We start from the raw sequence: 14,375 nt of genomic DNA, 5'->3' as shown, positions 1-14,375 counted from the left end.
TGCATGCTGCTTCCAGTCCCTCAGGCTGGCATCTGTTGTCACCTGCTCTTCCAAAAGAGCCCAAATGAGCTGACTTTTCTGAATTGTTGTTGACAGCCACCAACAGAATAACTTTTTCACCTGTTTGGGAATTGATATATGCATATATTTTAATTCTCCTATCTGCTTGGGAGTGGATGTAAGACCAACTGCAACTTTCTCTCATGAAATTGTGCCCAAGGAATGCAGACTACTGCAGCAATCATTTGGCATTGAAGTCATGCCTACAATAGTACTGACACTTTTTCATGTCAGGAGCGATTTGAGAAACTGCAAGTCGCTTCTGGTGTGAGAGAATTGGCCATCTGCAAGGACATTACCCAGGGGATTCCTGGATGTTTTACCATCCTATGGGAGGCTTCTCTCATGTCTCCAAATTAGAAGAAGACGGGAGCTCACCCTGTTCCCCGGATTTAAACTGCCAACCTTTTTTTCAGCAGCCCTGCTAGCACAAGGGTTTAACCCACTGCACCACTGGGGGCTCCTTAGTCTTGTCATGACATACCTGTATAATGGTGCTCTGAATAGATTTTACTAGGGGAAAAAATCCCCAGTAATCTATCAATCACAGCTCCAAGATGTTGAAAGCACTGCATTGGCACAAGGTGGCTTCGCCCACGATTCACCAGAAAAACATGCCTGGAAAGTAAGGAGAGCATAGACTTAATGTTTCTGACAACCTATGGGAGAGAAGCAAATCTGGTCAGTGCATCATCCAATTATGGATATAAATGGCTTATTGTTGCCACCAATGAGCCATGAGAGCTACTGTCACTTTTGTAAATATCAGATAATTTACCATCCTCCAGCTCAGATCTTGAAGTTGATTGTGAACCTTGCTAACAATCATCTTCCAAGATATGTGCCTTGGATACTGTCTTTCCTTTCCTTCACTGGAAGAATCTTGGTTACCTAAAGTAGCATGTTTTTTCCCTTTAGGTTTGTTGTCCTGACACAAAATGACCACTCCATTTTTAGATGTCACTTTTGTTCCTTTATTAAAATCTGTGATAACTTTCCCCTAGGAATTCCTAGGTCTTCCAGCATGACTCTGTGGTCACCATCTGATGGAAGCTGACTATAGAATTGCATTAGATAATCTAGATTCCATGAGAGGTGTTATGTCTAGCAATCTCTAGGTCCTCAAGGATCTAGAGATGCGTAGAAAAACATTTAACATCAAATCTGTAAACAATCAAATCTGAAAAAGTAAAAAATACAAATGTGGAGGGGTAACTATAATTTTCTCTGCTGCCTGAGGGCCCTTCCAGACATGACTAAATCCCAGGAGGAACTGAGAAATTAAATCCCAGTTCTTCCAAGGATTGGGTCCCCACCCTGAATGCAAACCCCACACTTTCCTGGGAAAAATAATATCTCTCTGTCCTAGGAAACTGCCACTGTCTTCTAACAATCCCTTAACTTTTTAATGCTATTAAACTCCACTTACTTTTGCTTCATATTGAAAGTCTCCTCACTTTCATTAGTGTTGAATGCATTTCACAGAAAAATGCTTGGGGGAAAAGTTAAATACACTTTATGTTTTGAAAAGGTGTTATTGGACTGTGTTTTGTTCATCTTGGAGTCCAGAATCAATGTTTTAATTTTTTCTTAACCACACCTTTCAACAGATTACAATTTGCCTTTATTTCAGCAGTGGAAGGTGTGGGGACTTCAGAAATAGATAATTAATCTCTATTTCTATCTATAGTTTCATAGTTAACACTGTCTTGGTTGAAGTGTAAAAACACATTCGCACTTGAGGAAATGGGTGATTAGTTGATCAAATGACAATATGAATGGTAGACAAACATAAAAATGGCTGCAAGGTGGAGCTATTTGTGAGCAGGCACATTCTGTACACAGGAAATATATCTGCTGTCATTGACGTACTGCACTTCTCAGAGACCTCAAGCACTTCCAAAAGTTTTCTTCACACATGCACTAGAAAAAGATTCTCGTCTAGAAGAAGTCTGATTTCTAAATTCATTCTTCGTTTCTGTCTGTTGATCCAGGAAGTAACCCCTTTTTTAACAGACCGGTTTTCACAGAGTATCTACACACACTATTGCTTCAAGTAAGTCCCATTCCATTCAGTGGCCCTTCCATACTAGTGGCAGATCTACATTGACCCATTATCATAGTGGCCAATCTGGGATGGTTTACACAACCACCTCTCCCCTGGCTACTGCAGAAGTGGGAGGGAGTCCTGACTGCCCAGTAATACTGAATATGGATTGGTGCGCCAGATGGCCACCCTTTACATACCTTCCTTTTTTCCAGGCGCAACGTGGATCCGGGTAGCAGTCTCCAGACATGATATGCATCCTCACAGTCAATCGTCACTTTCAGTGATGTCAACAGGACCGACTGGTGACAAAGGACGGGGGAGCAGAGTAACTGCCCACTCTCTTTCCTGAGAGAGTGGGCAATTACTCTCCTGAGGATTGTCTTGTCATTCAAGTCGACGTCACAGTAGGAAATTGTTGATCCGAAGGACACATATCATGAATAAACAGTTCAGGTCCAGGCTATTTGTCAAATCGCATCTCCCAGTATAGACTATCATGTGCATTGCAATCTACAGAGGAGGCTCTCCTCTCAGTCCCATCCCTATCACAAGCTAGGTTGGTGGGAATGAGAGAGGGGGCCTTTTCTGTGATCGCTCCCCGTCTCTGGAACTCCCTCTCTTTGCTCCCCGTCTCTGGAACTCCCTCTCTAAAGAAATAAAAACAGCCCTACCCTTGTCTCCTTTAAGAAAAAAACTCACCTATACACTTTAGCGTTTGGAGAGGAGGAGGATTAGGATTGCTGGCTAATCTACGTGTATTAGGCGGTTGTTATGATATATTTTAAATGAAACACCGTTGTCAGCCGTTTCAATGTAATATCTTATAATTTGTGTGGGTGTACATTGTAATGTTTATTTATGTTTTAGTTTTTATGTCTTAATGGATATTTCTTGTTTTTATTTTATTTTGATACTTAATTTCTTTGTTATAAGGTTTCTGTTGTTACCGTCCATTATTTTGATTTGTCTGCAGCTTCAAGGCTTGGCTGCTTCCTGCCTGGCGGAATTCTTTATTGGGTGGTGATTAGCTGGCCCTGGTTGTTTCTTATCTGGAAGTAAGAAACAATTTTGTTCCTTCCCTAAGAACATCGGTCCCCACCTGCTGGCTGGATGATGAATCAGCACTCTACAGGTGGCTGCTAGGCCTCATTAGGCCTCGATTCACCAATCTAGATTACCAGAATAAATGAACTCTGACAGAATTTCTGGCATTTTACTTCTGGACTCTGACAAATGGTATTTCTGACTTCTTGACTCTGACCTTGGCTTCATTTTTACCCTTGTATTGAAACCTGACCCTACTGCTTTTCTGACTACTGACATTCTTGACTCTGGATTGTGACCTTGGCTAATGACTTTGTTTCTTGGCTTGGAACCTGACTCCTCTGCTTTTCAGACTACCGGTATTACTGTATCTGAACTGTGACCTTGACTTCTGTTTGTTCCTGACTTGACTCTGTTGCTTCACCAGCTTGACTTCAGCTTCTTGGACTTTGAATCTTGGCATAGGCTTACACTTCCTGAATCTTGGCATAGGCTTACACTTCTTGGTTTTGGATTATTGGCTTTCGCTGGCTTACTCCTTACTAAATGTGACATCCTGCATATGTAACAAAGCTTCTGACAGAGAAGTTCCTTTTTACGCCTACCCCTTTTCCTCTCTATCTGGAAGGAGCAGTATTGTGAAGATGCTGAAAAAGAGCAGGATAAATACAGATTTTCAGTGTCATGTTGCATAAGCATGTTTTCAGTAAACTATGTAGGAAAACCTTGAGGTGGGAAGAATATTCTGCTCTTTCTGATGCACCTGTAGTTGTGTGTGCCTGCCAGCAACAGGCAAGATAATCAGCAACTGTCCAGAATCTACAGAACAGCAAAACAGAAAGAAAAGGAAAAGCAGAGAAGACTGCCTCACCCCCCCCCCCCCCCATAATGTTAAAGAACGATAAAACTGGGTTGTTGTGTGTTTTCCGGGCTGTATGGCCATGTTCCAGAAACATGTTCTGGAACATGGCCATACAGCCCGGAAAGCACACACAACAACCTAGTGGTTTCGGCCATGAAAGCCTTTGACAGACCATAAAATGATTTGTTTAACCAGTTCAAATGAAGATCAAAAGAAAAGTGGGAGCTGCTGAAAGAAGAAGAAGAAATATTTGGGTGCATTTTGAAAGAATTTTTCAAGTAGCCTCTATAGAGTTTCAAAATGTTTTTATGTGTGTGTGTATATATATATATACACACATTCCAGGATATATGACTATGAACCATAAATGAATTTTGTGTTCAGACTTGGGTCACACCTCTAAGATACTTCATTATGTACAAATATGCAAATAAAATATGGAACCTGTAGTACATTTTGCCTTCTTGTTGCCAAGTCACACATATTGTTTGCAGGCCTCTGTTTCCATCTGTAAAATAAATTTGGAGGATATGGAGCTGTTTTAGGCAATTATTTTCTGTGGACATAATCTGATCCTGCCAGAATTTGCTGAACATGACTATTACGTCCCTCTTACTGAAATGTGGAATGCATGATCATTCTGAGTTAAGCACAGATACAAAGGTGCATCTGAAGGCATGGACAAACTTCAGCGCTCCAGGTGTTTGGGATTTCAACTCCCACAATTCCTAACAGCCGGTTCAGTACTGTGCACTATTCAGATCATTGAAGGTTACCAGATGTTTGCTATATAATGCATTTTGTTGTGGTTTAAAATTGTTTGAAATGTTTTTATGAATTTTGTTGTTATTTTAACCATGTTGAAATTCAGGCTTGTCCCCATGTAAGCTGCCCCGAGTTCTTTTGAGAAGATGGAGGCGGGGAACAAAAATAAAGTAGTAGTAGTAGTTGTTATTATGATTATTATTATTTGAAACACAACGAATTCACAGCAGACAAGATCACTCTGCTGGCTATTGTATTGGATCACACGTCGAACACTTCCCAAGTGTCTAGGACTGTGTGATGGATCGGCAAATAATGCATGCAGATCTCAGTAAGGTGGCCTTCTGCAGCTGGCAGATGGTAATCTTGTCAGCACTGATTGTGTTTAAGTACAGGCCAAGGTCTTTAGCACTGCACTCATTGTGCCGATCACCACTGGGACCACCTTGACTGGCTAGTGCCAGACTCTTTGCAGTTCAATCTTTAAATCCTCATATTGTGTCAGCTTTTCCAGTTGTTTCTCTTCAATCCTGCTGTCACCTGGAATTGCAACATCAACAGTCCATACTTTGTTTTTTAACATGATTGTGAGGTCAGGAGTATTATTATTATTATTTAATGACACCGCTTTAACTGGCACAGCTCGATGCAATGGAATCATGTCACTTTACAAGGCCTTTTATCTTTTCTGCCAGAGTGCTGGTCCTTCACAAAACTACACATTCCAGGAGTCCATTGCACTGAGCCATGACAGTTGAAGTGGTGTCAAACTGCATTGATTCTACAGTGTAGATGCACCTCATGACTCTGTAGACTAGGTCTAGATGACTTTGGAAAATATCTTATCCTCTCAAGACACAAAAGGGAAGGCAAAGGCAAGACTTAGCTTTCTCTGAACAAATCTTGCCCTGGAAATCCTTTGAAAACAGACTTGAAGGCGGGCAACTAACGAGATTGGAGTTGGCAATTCAGTTCCTGCGCAGGCGCAGAAGCACCGTCTGATTGAGAAGGCAGTCCTTTCTTCGCCCTGCTCTAGTGATGACAACGGGGGCGGGACGTACTGAGCATGCGCTGTAGCCTAGCCGGAAATGGTGGACACGCGAGGAGAGAGCGGAGACGGAGAACGTCCCAGAAGTGCGAGCGCTTTTGAGTAACTTGTTGGGCGGAAGGGCTGGGCTGAAGGAATCTCCCTTTCCCTGTCTGTAAACTGACTCTTCTCAAATGGAGATTCCTGGGGGTGCATCTCCTCTGTAGAATTAATCCACTTTGTCACAGCTTTAACTGACATGGCTCAATGCTATGGCTTTTCGCCTCCTCTGACAAAGCGTACTAGTGACTAATCAAACTACAAATCCCATTATTCCATAGAATGGGCCACTGACAGTTAAAGGGCTGCCAAGCTGCATTCATTTCAGAGCACAGATCAGGCATGGGCTAACTTGGGTCCTCCAGGTGGTTTGGACTTCAACTCCCACAATTCCTCACAGCCAACCGACTGTTAGGAATTGTGGGAGTTGAAGTCCAAAACACCTGGAAGGCCCAAGTTTGCCTATGGCTGGTATAAATGCACCCTAGGTATAGATGCTCCCAAGGATTAAGGGACTCCCCAGTGCCACAGCGGGTTAAACCACTGAGCTGCTGAACTTGCTGACCGAACCATTGGCGGTTTGAATCCAGGGAGCGGGTTGAGCTGTTAGGCCCAGCTTCTGCCAAACAAGCATTTTGAAAACATGCAAATGTAAGTAGATCACTAGGTACCGTGGGAAGATAACGGCGCTCCATGCAGTCATGCCAGCCACATGACCTCGGACGTATCTATGGACATGGTGCACCCTTACCTTCCCATCTATTGATCTACGCACATTTGCATGTTTCGAATTGCTAGGTTGGCAGAAGCTGGGGCTGAGAGCGGAAGGTCATGCCACTCCCTGGATTCAAACCTGCGACCTTTCACTCAACAAGCTCAGCAGCTCAGTGGTTTAACCAACTGCATCACGGGGGGCTCCCAGAATGAGTGAATAGTAGGAGAAAAATTGCTCAGTAATAATTATGACGGAATTCTTAAGACTGTTAATATGCTGCACATATCATTAAGAGGAACGCTATATACCATATTATCTTATAAAGTTGTAAGTTTGAAGTTAAGTTAAATGCTGCTTGGAAGTTTTTTCCAGGAAGGCAAAATAGAATCCGGGGAGTGGGGTGAGCTCCGGCTGTTAGGCCCAGCTTCTGCCAACCTAGCAGTTTGAAAACAAGCAAATGTGAGTAGATCAATAGGTACTGCAGGAAGGTAACAACACTCCATGCAGTCATGCTGGCCACATGATCTTGGAGGTGTCTATGGACAATGTTGACTTCAGCTTAGAAATGGAGATGAGCACCACCCGCCACAGTTGGACATGATTAGACTTAATGTCAGGGGAAACCTTGACCTTTACTAGGATTATACTCTGGAGAAGCTGGTTTCACAGCCATTTGTATTGAGAGCTAGCTCAGATATACCCTCCTGCTCATTAAGGCAATTGGGAATGTATTTCCCTTCTTCCTGTGTAGAGTTGCTAGTTAGTGTTCCCTTTCTGCTATGTAGAGTTGCTAGTTAGATTTATTAAGAAATACATGGTTCTTGGAAGTTTTATTTGTTTGGTTTTGGAGCTAGTTATCAGAAAAACACAGCTCCTTGTTTTACAGGTTGAATACTCCTTATTCAAAATGTTTGGGACCAAAACTATTTTGGATTTCAAAATTGAGATATCTTGGAGATGGGACCTAAGTCTACACAAAAATCATTTATGTTTCATATACACTTTATACCAGGGCTCAACAAACATTTTAATCAGAGGGCCAGGTCACAGTCCCCAAGGCTGTTGGAGGGCCGGATTATAATTTGAAAAAAATGAATGAATTCCTATGCACACTGCACATATCTTATTTGTAGTGCAAAAACACTTAAAATACAATAATGAAAATGAAGAACAATTTTAACAAATATAAACTTATTAGTATTTCAATGGGTTGTGTGGGCCAGCTTTTGGCTGGTGAGATAGCGTTGTTGTTGTTGTTTTGTGCTTTCAAGTCATTTCAGACTTAGGTTGACCCTGAGTGAGGGCTGGGTAATGACCTTGGAGGGCCGTATTCTGCCCCCGGGCCTTAGTTTGAGGACCCCTGCTTTATACACATAGCCATGAGGCTGTTTTATACAATATTTTAAATACTTTTTGATTTGTGTTCTTTAAACCATCAAAAGCAAAGGTATCACTCAGGCAACACAAGTGGAGGGTTAGTCTTTTATAGTATTTTGGATTTTGACGTTTGGGAGAAGGGACGTTCAACCTGTATTTAAAGTGTATGTCATAGGTAGCCAAATGGACACAGGAACATAGGAAGCCATGTTGCATTGAGAGAGTTTGATTGCCCAAGGTCACTCAGTGGCTTTCCGTAACTTAATAAGGATTCACACCTTGGTCTCTGTAGCCCCATCTACACTGCCATATAAAATCCAAATTATCTGTTTGGAACTGGATTATATGGCAGTGTAGACTAATATAATTCAGTTCAAAGCAGATTTTATATGGCAGTGTAGATGGGACCTAAGAGTCATAGTACAATGCTCAAATCACCACATTGTTTCTCTCTAGAGATCCATGGCATTTTCTTATATTCCCCAATTCAAGTGCTTGTTTATTTACAGTATTTTTTCATGGGACTGTGAAATGGTTGTTACTATAGGGTCTTGCCTTTGGCTGTGATTAAGATCCCTGAAGCTACTGTCTATATAGGAAGAGAAGTCTCGATTGGTGTCAGGGAAGGGATCGCTCCTTTTACAAGCAGCAGCTTTGGGGAAGCTTTTTTTACCAGGTCACAGCAAAGGGAATAGGAGCCCCTGGTGGTACATTGGATTAAACCCTTGTGCAGGCAGGACTGCTGACCGAAAGGTACATAGTTTGAATCTGAGGAGCAGGGTGAGCTCCCATCTGTCAGCTCCAGCTTCTCATATGGGGATATGAGAGAAGCCTCCCACAAGATGGTAAAACATTCAGGCATCCCCTGGGCAACGACCTTCCAGACGGCCAGTTCTTCCACACAAAGAGTGACTTACAATTTCTCTATTCGCGCCTGAAATAAAAAAGCAAAGGGAATTAACATCTTCACTGTCCTTTGCAGTTCCATTTTCCCTTCCTTCACTGCTTTTTTTTCATTCCATTCACAGAGTTATCATTGAATATAGTTTGGTCCTTAAATTGATCTATTGAACTATAAAGTCTAGGCTTGGTAATCTATGGAATTATGGGAAAAAATATGGATTTATTTTCAGTGACCAAAAATAATGTCACGGAGAATGGCAGTAATGTACTGTACAAGTGAAGGCAGGGTTTTTTTCACAGTTGAATCTCTTGATATATATCAACCAGCAGTTTTCAGATCCCGATAAACTACTACATTCCCAGTTTATTTAAGCACTCCATCTCAGTATTTTAGTCATAGTTTGGGAATATATTGATTATAGTTTAAAGAATCTGAATGAAGTTGCCACAAACCCAAAGCCGCTCTTAATATATGCAATTCTAGTCAGTTCTACATTTAATTGCAACTTAACATTTAAATAGTGCTTGTAACTGGATTCAAAACACCGATAAATAGCAATGCCTGGCTAGTGTTACTCTTCGCTAAAGTGAGTGCTGACACGCGTTTTTATCACAGCTAACATAGGCTATAGAAATTGCCACTTGAGAATGGAGAAAAGTGTTCATCCTGTGGTCTACTTTCAATTCTTAAAGCTTACCTTCTGTCTGTTCAACCATATAGTGGCAGTCTTGGCTGCAGTCCTTTCATCCTGATTCCAGATACATGTTTTATGTTCATCACTTAGCTCCCATGTTTATTTGTTTTGTCCTACCCACTGCACCACACCCCATAGTGTCATACAGAGGGAGGCCAATCTTCTGTTTTGTGTTTTCACCTGTCCTATAAAAACACTTCTTGAGTTTTGAGGAGCTCTATACTGCCAGGTTCAGTTAAGGCACATTCTCACCTGTGACTAGTAAGTGTATGACTGATATATGAATGTCGGAGACCTTACTCTTGGGACCATTCTTTCTAGCTGCAAGATGTTCTGAAAAAGCAGTGTGTTTGGCTTTGGCAATGTTAAACTCCTTAAGTGACTGCCATTGCCACTCCATTTTTGCTGTTCTGTGTATCTCTGAGGTTGCAATGAATGTGGCAGTAATGCTTGCATATGTATCTTTAAAAGAACAAAAAAAAAAATTGGTTCCTTCAAAAAATATTTTTAAAATCAAAATGCTTGCTAATGTTTAAAGACGAATGCTTGTCTTCTAAAAATCTTTATAAAGCCACAATCTTTTACTTGTGGATAAACCAAGGTAGTGTGCAGCCAAGGCACAAGATCCCTTCCATTCTCCTTTGGTGCTGCTTTATTCCTGGAATCTTACGCAGCAACTATAGCCAAAAATGCCAGCTGTGAATTTTTCATTGTGTAGACTTCACCAATTCTTTAATTATTGGAATCTTTTCTGCAAGATCCATATCTCGATAATGTTCAGTTTATTATATAATATTGATGGATTCTACATTTGGCTGCTCTGAAGATAATTTTGAAACTCAGATGTTACTAAATGTGTAATTATATATTTTAACAAGTGTGGGTTGCCAAAATTAGGATGCAGTCAATAAAAGATCTACAGTATGTCAGTTGGCTGTTACTTCTAGGTCTGATCCTGATTTTAATTTTAAAGCTCATATAAAAGTAAAATGTGCCATGTCTGAAGCAATACCTCTTCTTATTGGCTAAGATCATGAAAGGAAGTTATATTCCAAGGATTCCAACTGTCCGGGATATGGACTAATGAAGGATTCCTTACCTAAGAATGGGAATACTAGAATTTTACTGTCTCTCAAGAATTCTTGATTATTCTGAAATGGCTATTGTTAAAAGTGGTCAGATGAAACTACTATACATGCAGACAGAAACACCATTTTATGGTTATTTATTTATATGCATGTCTACTGGTTATTCTGTTTTTTGTTGTCTTATGTTTGAATTACTTAGTGTGCATAGTTCCTCAGTATCTGTTCATATTTTTACATCTGTTCCACCAAATATTGAAGATTGGTGCTGAACCTGATCCCCAAACTATGAAAGTATAGGAATTGCAACTCTTTTTTTAGCAGGCATGCTTGTCGGTATCCTCATAATCCAGGACTGCTATATTGCAGGAACACATGAGCCCCAAAGCAAAATGGAAGGTAACAGATTCAGCCAGTGAAAAAGGTGAAAATTGACTTCAAGGTGATGATAGAATAGTGAGAAGTTAAGCTTTGGATTTTTTCCCCTGGTGTTGTCATCTTTGTGTTCTCTCTTAATTTAAATTTATGCCAATGTAAGATAGTGAAATCTCAAAAATTTAAAACTTATAGAGTATATGTGTGTGTGTATGATACATAATATTTGAAATCATGTTATACATATGCATTTATACACAGTGTATAATTAAAGAGCTAAAGAAATAACACAGCTCAGTACTACATAGATATTCTCATAAGGAAATCCTGCTGAGTTCAAAGGAATCTACTTTCATATATTAATGTTCAAGATTTATACCCTGGATTGCAACATTGTTATGTTCTAGTAAGCCATTCATGTGTAACATATTGGCTTCTGTTTGTCATAATGCGAATGGGTAGTTCATTTATAATAATAATAATAATGAATTTATTACCCGCATCTCTCTGCAGCTCTCAGTAGGATACAACATACTTAAAACAAGAGATAAAACACTTTGAAAAGACATACAACAAGATAGAATTAAAACAGAAGTTAAAATCCACTGATAAAATGCAAACTGAAATTCACCACTTAAAACTGACCAGGTGCTTAGACTGTGTGCTTAGATTTGACTTAGAAAGGTGTTGTTCAATCTATGCTGGATAGGATTGTACAGAAATAGGCAATGTGTAGCTTTGCACTTGTTGTTGAAGTGCCTATCAGCCCTGACCATTATAAACAAGGGCAAGAAAAGATAGGAGTTTCTGTCCAATAGCATCCAAGGAGTCACACATTCTTCATCCCTTTTTTTCAAAGAAATAAGAACATAGTCTGCTACGGGGCTGATCTAGCCATGTCATTGGAAAACCACGCCGTCTCTAATTCCTTTATGGCTTAAGCAAATACACCAGCCCTGGTTTACTTCTGTAGACAACAAGTTAAACATGAGCCAACAATGTGATGTGGTAGCAAAAAAAGCCAATGGGATTTTGGCCTGCATCAATAGGAGCATAGTGTCTAGATCTAGGGAAGTAATGCTACCCCTCTATTCCGCTTTGGTTAGACCACACCTGGAATATTGTGTTCAATTCTGGGCACCACAATTCAAGAGAGATAATGACAAGCTGGAATGTGTCCAGAGGAGGGCGACTAAAATGATCAAGGGTCTGGAGAACAAGCCCTATGAGGAGCGGCTTAAGGAGCTGGGCATGTTTAGCCTGAAGAAAAGGCTGAGAGGAGATATGATAGCCATGTATAAATATGTAAGAGGAAGCCACAGGGAGGAGGGAGCAAGCTTGTTTTCTGCTTCCTTGGAGACTAGGACGCGGAACAATGGCTTCAAACTACAAGAGAGGAGATTCCATCTGAACATGAGGAAGAACTTCCTGACTGTGAGAGCTGTTCAGCAGTGGAACTCTCTGCCCCGGAGTGTGGTGGAGGCTCCTTCTTTGGAAGCTTTTAAACAGAGGCTGGATGGCCATCTGTCAGGGGTGATTTGAATGCAATATTCCTGCTTCTTGGCAGGGGGTTGGACTGGATGGCCCATGAGGTCTCTTCCAACTCTTTGATTCTATGATTCTATATTGGATTGCCACAGTATGATTGTATATAGGGCTTTCCTCAAAGCTTGGGTGAATATCTTGCAAGGTTTATAACAGATTTGTCTGCTGTTATGTAGTGTCTGTGAAAATTTTTAAATGCGCATGTTTACTGTGTCTAGAGGTGAGTCTTATTCACTACAAGTGACTATACAATTTGCAAGGCTTTTAAAGGTTTGGGTGTATGCAACTGGGACTCAATCTGTAGTCACTATTTAATGTAGTTTCAAACTGGTATTGAAGAAAGTGTTTTTGCTATGCAGATGATTACATAGGAAATCCTGGAACCAGTTTGAGGTCTTGATGGTCTTTACACAAACCACAGTGCACTGATGCACATTAAGGGCTTTCTTTTGTGCACTTTTGTGGGAGCATGTTGTTTGGCCTCTGCAGTTTGAAGTTAGCTTTAAATTGCATTAAGTGGTCTGTGTAGATGGGGCTTGAATTGCTGTAATCTCTCCCACCTTCATCTCCCTTAAAATATATGCAGAATTGTGCAGTGTTATTGAAGAGCAGGTGTTGGCTCCGCATTGAATATATACACCTATTTAAAGTCTGTAATTCCAAATTTAGCAAAATTCTAGTGGAGTGAGCACAAGAGGAGAATTTTGCTCCTCTAAAATTTCCCCGTGTCTCATCTCTCAGATTTACTAACCTTGGATCTGGTGTAGATTTTTAAATTCCCGTTAAAATTCAAAACTTGCCTTTTCATGTCGTAACATCATGTGTTTCTAGGTTGGGATATTCTTGTGCTAGACCTTTCACTATAGCAGCACCCTGACTGTAGAACTCTCTGCCATGGGATGTTCGAGTGTCTCTGTTGGCTTTGGTTTCTGGAAAGCAGCAAAAACAGTGCTTTTCTACATGGCCTTTAACGTTTGATCTTTAAGAATATTTAACTGGTTTTAAAATATTTTTACTTATTGGGCACCATTTTGGGGATCTTGATCGGTTGGGATGCAATATATAAATAGTATAATAAGCAAGTGAACAAATAAATAAAACAGTAACTACCTCTCTGAAGTTAGCTGCCACTGAAATTCACTGCTTCTTGATAAACCAATATTTCAGCAAACCAAAGAACCATTTAATTGGGGTTTGACTGATAAACAGACTTTGCAATTAGCACTTCTGAGGCAAATACATTTCAGAACATCAGATTTATTATGGACTTCTAAGCAATTTTTTTTCTGTTAGTATATTGCGACTTGCATCTAAACTTGGAATTATTGTTGTTCTCTTGCAGATGAACCGCTTAGACATGTAGAAAAAGATGTTTTGATTCCAAAAATGATGAGAGAAAAGGCCAGGGAGCTGTGTTCTGATAAAGTGCAAGGTGAGACTGAATTCAACAAAATATCAAATCGAATTACTTATGTGACCTGAATTTTATCTGTTGCCAGACATTCACAGTATCAGTGAATCTGTATGCATGATCTAGATCCTCCTTTTATTGCAAGCAAACTGTTATACGGTACCGATGTTACTGGATTGTTATAATCTCCTAAAATAAGATAGTTGCAAAATGGATGCTGCACTGAAGAATGGGAGCATTCAACACTTTTATTTGGAAAATATCAGGAGCAGGGGATGATGCGTAGTAATTATTATTTGGTTGATTAAAACAAATTATGCATATAATTTATTCTGATAATCTTAGAACTCAGTGATAGTCAGGAATGACAAATACCCTTTTAGACTCACAAATGAGGATGA

The 14,375-nt window shown here is 40.3% G+C and overlaps 1 protein-coding gene across 1 annotated transcript in view; it reads left to right on the top strand.

The window, feature by feature from the left end:
- Nucleotides 1–5,809: 5,809 nt before the first annotated feature.
- CMC1 (C-X9-C motif containing 1) overlaps nucleotides 5,810–14,375 on the top strand; it is a 39,863-nt gene continuing 31,297 nt past the window's right edge. The window contains exons 1-2 of the mRNA XM_060781887.2: nucleotides 5,810–5,915; nucleotides 13,906–13,995. Coding sequence (XP_060637870.2) covers nucleotides 5,870–5,915; nucleotides 13,906–13,995 — 136 coding nt within the window. The 5' untranslated portion in view covers nucleotides 5,810–5,869. The remainder of the gene's footprint in view (nucleotides 5,916–13,905; nucleotides 13,996–14,375) is intronic.

This window comes from Anolis sagrei, chromosome 6 (genome assembly GCF_037176765.1).
Source record: "Anolis sagrei isolate rAnoSag1 chromosome 6, rAnoSag1.mat, whole genome shotgun sequence".
Classification (NCBI taxonomy): Eukaryota; Metazoa; Chordata; class Lepidosauria; order Squamata; family Dactyloidae; genus Anolis; species Anolis sagrei.
Note: the sequence above shows the minus strand (reverse complement) of the source record. Positions and strands in the feature narration are given on the sequence as shown.